Below are 6,000 nucleotides of genomic sequence, written 5' to 3'. Positions count from 1 at the left end.
GGGGCCGGCCCCTATCCGCCAACAGTTTTTTTTTTCTTTTTTTTTTTTTTTTTTTTTTTTTTTTTTTTTTTTCTTTTGGGCCTGTCCCCCTTGTCATGGACGCAGATCCCTAGATAATACCATGACAATTGCAGATCACTTTATGTCAGAGAGAATTATTCAGTTCCTCCAGCTGCTTGCCTTGCATTTACTAGAGTACTTCCTGTCATGTGGGATTTAACAGATTTGCAACCAGCCTCATGAACAGTCATCTGACCAGATGAGAAAGTGTTAAGGTACGAGCACTGACTCCTGCATGACCTTTGCCAGGGCTTCCACAAGCCTGAAGCTGCATTTCCTTAAACCACTTGAACCAAAGTTTCTTTCTCCCCATGCTACATTAACCTTTCACACCGTGCTCCCTGCTGGAGAGATGAGAAGGCCAACTACACTGCCAGAGCTCACATTTGCTGGCCTTCTGAAAATCAGTGAGCTGCAGGGCTCCACTAAAACGGATTTTCAGCTTTTGCATGGCTAGACTCAAGTTGTAGGTGAAGAAATATTACAAACAATCACCCCAGCAAATCAAAGAAACAAGTCATTTCTCTCCACCTCACCTCATAGGGAAATTTGAGCCATGCAACCTAGAGTCAACAACTTCTTTATCTTCACATATCTAAATCTAAGGAAGGACAACAAAAAATCTGCTGCTATTACTCATGCCAGAATTTCACGTCAGATCCTTCTGCAGAAGTTCAGTTCATCACACTCACGCTATGCCATGAAACTGCAAACATAGTTAGCCTAGGAACCATACCTCATACTGTAAATCTTGACACCCAACTGCAACAAATACTGAAAACTCTGAAAAGCCAAAGAAACATGTTAAAGCTTGAAGACTACCCAGCAGTAGAAGTAATTGAATACTTTGTACTGTTAAGGTACAACAAAGTATCTGCATACCTATTACAACAAAGGGAGAAAAAGCGTTTCATCTTGCTAGTGCATTTTGAGGATTTTACTCATTTCAAAAGGTCCTGAAATACCTCAAAGCATCACGTGTAATTCACCATGGCCGATTACAACATGAAAAGCTTGAATTAGTAAGAAGATACAATCCTATGTCTGTTCTCTCAGAGACAAAGAACACAAAACAAGAAAGCAGTAATTTATGTTGGGCCTCCCCTGACCACCAAAACATATTACGTCTGCTTTCTCTGGATACATCCCATCCTTGCTGAATTTGTACAATGCATTCACTTTTGATACAATGGCAAACAGAGTATCAAACTAAAAACAGTAAGAGGCTAGTTATTTGGCTGGTCTATCTTTCTTTACAAAAAACAGACATTAATGAGACTTTCAAATGCTGGTCAAATACAAACCCAGAGACCAAAGTACACAAAATAGTGAACAAGTGTCCAGACATTTCTAAGCCCCCCCAGTTTACTGTGCCATGATACCTCCAAAAAAGAACAAAACTCCAATGTTTGGATCGCGTTGGATCTTATTTTTAAGATCCAACCTCCACATCATCTACTCTTATTAAGACCTATTCAATACACAGACATATTTAAACCAAAGCACCAGATTTAAGTACCACTGATTTTTGCACATCTCTGCAATTGAAACTGGAATAGATATAATTAAAATCAGTTTATAAGAGGGCAGGTTTTCTGCATGCATATGCAGCAGCAGCCTCTGAGGCTATGACAGTTTTCACTACGTGAGGCACTTTTAGCATGTTCTGCACATTTCACCACTGATTAAACATAATTCAGAACAAACGAATGGAAGGTAACTTATCCTCTGTTATGAGCCATTATTGAAAGCTAATGCTGAAAACTTTATAAAGTAACCTAAGCTCACAGTTGGTTTTTCACTTTCTAATGCTATCTAATTCATTCTGTCTTCTCCCACAGGTTGAATCATAAGAATCTGGTTAACAGTTTCCTTCACAATTGAAGGCAGGAAACTAATTTCGCGTAGGTTTGCAGTTGAGTAAGAGAAGCCTGCAGCTGTAATTAAAAGGTGGGCACTACTGGTTTCAGCTGGCACCATGACATAACATACTAACATTGTGTCACTTACCCATGAATCCCAGTAACAAGGAAGATAAGGTTGCCATTGATCTTAGTACAGTTTATGAACTTGTCAATGTTGCTGGAATCCACTGTCTGAGCTGACACTAAGCTTCCTGTTCCAATGCCATCACATGCTGCCAAAACAAGAAGTTTGTGTGAAGAACTAGGAAAAACAATTACTAAATCAGAACATGTCATCCTTCTAAATGCAAGTCTTCATTTCTTTCAGAGAAAAAGCTGCAAAGAGGTGTTAAAATGGCACTCATTACCCACATTCCCCAAGGACCATGTGCTAATTTAAACCAGTAAGTTTAAGGACCCGCCACAGAAGGGCATCCTGGCAAACACGTTGTTTCACGTTGGATCTCAAGGCAAGTATGAACCCCACAAACTCCCACTCAAGCCATCTGTGAGGAAATACTTGAACTTAAGATCTGTGAACTTAACTATTCATGTTCCAGAAGGCCCTTTTGAAAGGAAGCACAAAAATTCTTTCTTCATCATCTTATTAAATAAATTAATGTGACCTTAAGAAACCTTGGTATGAATGCTGATGAATCTTCTGTATGAAGCCTTTAAATGCAACTCAGCTGCATTTTCTGAGACACGTGATGCAGTCTAGAACAAAACCTTCCCAATTTCCATCAGATAACACATCTATCTCCCTAATGGACTCCTCAAACGGCAACTATTATCAGCACACCTGAGCCTTTAGTGCACATGTGACAGCTTCCCTCCATCCCATTAGGTAAAGCTAAGAGCTTGGCAGGAACAATACATATACATTCACATGCATCCAAATGTATCTTTTCAACTGTAAACAGGTTTGTCATTTCCCGGCCCTGGCAGAAGTTTCTGTTTAACTGTTTCAGCCAGATGGAGCGACTATTGATTTACAGGGTTTGCAGTAGTTTGGTGGTGAATTCTTTTTCAGACTAGTACAGAGCTAGATCTAGTTCCCTCCACTAGTACTGAAAATGACATCAGCCCATATGGGAAACGTGATGGTGCTTTGCCCTGTGACATTTAACCAGGGAGCATAAAGTCTCCTCAGTGGAGCTCAGGACCAAAGTAACCTATAGGCGTCAGACTTCTCATCAGCTTTCTCACTGAAGACCTTATAGTCTACCTTTAAGACACTTAGAAAGGAGGTAGAAGATTCTGGGAAAATAGGTACTTTGTGAGAAAAGACAAAATAATCGAAACTTAAAGCTACACTGAGTGTGAAACATACCATATATTGAAGTCTGGATTTTAGTGCAGCCTCCTTTGGAATGACAAAAGGAGAACTATGAAACACCTCCAGGAAATACGAGTCATTAAAATGATATAATAAAGAATTCTTTAAGATTTCTCTAAAACCAATGAAGAAATTGCCCTCGTTTTTATCTAAGCAAAAGTAATTGGTTTAGTTATATTACCATTATAACTGAATAAATTTTCATTACGTTGTATTTAGGAACATGCTTCACGAGCAGCCTACATAGTTCAAAGTTCTGTGGATATCCAAAGGCTATTAATATCAAATATTCTACAGCATACTCATACATATTTCATGCCAAAATAACACACTGCTTTGCTCTACTGGAGTGTAGACTACGTTCAAGAACATTTATACCAAATTGCTGCCTACCTTTAGGACAAATGTCAGTGCAGGGCTTACACATCTTAATACCATTTTCTTCAACCTCCATCTTGGAGCTTGGACATGCACGGACGCAAGAGCTGGAATCTACCACAAAGTTGTCTGAGCAGGAAAAGATGATATTGGGAGAAAGTGAACCACTGGACTACACAATACTGAAAGAACATGTTTTTGGATGATATTATGGCAGTACATGTTATTTACCTTCATGCTTACTGAGATGCTTCCGAAAACACAGAACAATTTATGCCTGTATTTGTTGACTTATGAAAAAATGTCTTCCTTCACACACAGAACTGTACTCATGTGGGACAATGACAATTATTTCAATTTTGCCTTGTAAAACAACTGCCAAAGGGGATTTAGACTGATTCTACTTGATTGAAAGTTTATTAATGTCAAGAGGAAAAAAAATCAGAAAGCTCAATGAAGTATTTAGACAAAGGATCACATCCCTAAAGCAGTGCACGGTATACCAGTTTTGTTAAAAATAAACAAAAATTTAACTTTCTTAGAGAGTTCACCGCTCTTATAAGAGATATAATGAAGCCATGACAGACCCAACCTCAGCCTACTGTCAATCTGAACTTCATTGTGGAGATTCAAAATTTGGATTTAGCTTTGACTTGATTTATGGTTCGGTTTATTACAGATTACCCATTTACCTCACAGGTAAATTATGTATAAAATAATGGACAACACAACTGGAAACTTTGGTGGGAACAAAAGGGAGAACAAGAATATAGTCTCCCTTTCCTAACTAGAATGTCTGTATCAAAGACTGCACTAGTGACAATTTCTAAGTAAGTATTTATTTGTCATCTGGCTGGCATTTCAGAAGCATGTGTTTTTCACATACATGGGATTACTGCTTTTAATCTCCCTTGGCTACTGTAATTTCACTCATGGTATTGTCAGAATGGCACGCTTTTTCCCCAGTGGGAAAACTGCTAAGGAAAATGTTTATGGTAACTTTATGTCAAATAATCATGATTCCAAGAAACGTGTACCCTCATCATGAAAGCGTTTGGTGCCAGATGCTACTGGTGGTGGACCGTTAATTCTGTTAGCACACAGATTTATACACTTTTACAATCCCATGAATTAATATAGTGTTTTGGCATTATCTCAACAGTTCATTTCTAAATCTACATGGGCTGTTCAAAAGCATGAATGTAACAAGTGGTCATTGCAGTATACAACACTTGGAAATCGTCAACAACCCAGAATGTCTGTTTCTTCTTAGCACATGACTAATCTTTTGCAAGATGCAGGCACACAGAGTGATTAGAGATTTTGCACTATCCACTTCACTCTCCTTCTCTCCCTGTTTCATAGGGCTCCTGAAATGCAATTCAAAACTTCCCATCACCGCAGGAAAAGAGAGCTAACACAGCACTTACGTGGGCACTTTTTGACGCAAAAAGCCCCATACGTGTACTTGGCATTGTGATTATGTTCCAGTTGGAAGGTGGTAGGATTGTACACAAATGTCTGGGGGCACTGTGTGACACATGCACCACTATCATTGAAATTCATGCAGGCCTGCAAAACAGGGGAGGAAAGAAAAAAAAAAAATCAGCTTGATTAAATCACGTTGGCTGTGTAGTTGTTTTGGTTTTTAGTTTAACAGTCCTGACTGTTCAGAAGTGTTGGAACAGTGAGGAATGCGATGCACAGCCTTCTAACATCTATTTTGTCAACGTAGATTTCTTGCTAGGACCTTGGCAAATAAATGAAACATGAAAGAAATTCTCACAGAGACCCCTTAATCTGAAACACAGCTGACTGTTACAGCATTTCCTACAAAAACATAACAGAACTCTAATTTGTTTCATAACTATTGTTACTACTGGTAATCAGCTAATTCACAACTCGATAGGACATTCTAAAGCCACCAGGAGTGAACAGTTATTTATCATAGTCAAACTAAACAAATGCTAATGAGTTTTCTTTAGAGGTCCAACCTTTTCACTTCTTACAGCATGAGTCCATAGTCCAGCTGAAAACTGAAATTCCCAATTAGAAAGCAAGAGGAATAAGAACTTCTTTTGAGCTAGCACAGGAGGGGATCATTTCCCTAAGTGCAAGTTTAACAAGGTCAGTTGCTTCACACACTGGGAAAAGAAAATAGGACTTTGTATCGCTTAGCATTCAAGCTCAGCCACCCACAGCTGCCAGAGGACAGGGCTCTGACAAATGAAGAGGCAAGTGTGTGGATAAAGAGAGTAATAGTATGCAGAAAGAACAATTGGCTATGCAGGCTTGATAATTAGCAAGGTAAAAAAAAAA

General features: G+C 38.9%; 1 protein-coding gene across 7 annotated transcripts in view; it reads right to left on the bottom strand.

Annotated features, from left to right (window-relative positions):
- ERBB4 (erb-b2 receptor tyrosine kinase 4) overlaps positions 1-6,000 on the bottom strand; it is a 538,439-nt gene that overhangs the window by 155,211 nt on the left and 377,228 nt on the right. For all 7 annotated transcript variants that reach the window (XM_021398689.1, XM_021398691.1, XM_021398690.1 and 4 more), the window contains 3 exons: positions 5,112-5,253; positions 3,697-3,810; positions 2,071-2,197 (listed from right to left, as the gene is read on the bottom strand). In XM_021398689.1, the coding sequence (XP_021254364.1) occupies positions 2,071-2,197; positions 3,697-3,810; positions 5,112-5,253 (383 nt within the window). The remainder of the gene's footprint in view (positions 1-2,070; positions 2,198-3,696; positions 3,811-5,111; positions 5,254-6,000) is intronic.

Source organism: Numida meleagris, chromosome 5, assembly GCF_002078875.1.
Source record: "Numida meleagris isolate 19003 breed g44 Domestic line chromosome 5, NumMel1.0, whole genome shotgun sequence".
Lineage (NCBI taxonomy): Eukaryota > Metazoa > Chordata > Aves > Galliformes > Numididae > Numida > Numida meleagris.
The sequence above is the reverse complement of the archived record's forward strand: the minus strand, read 5'-3'. Positions and strand labels throughout refer to the sequence as shown.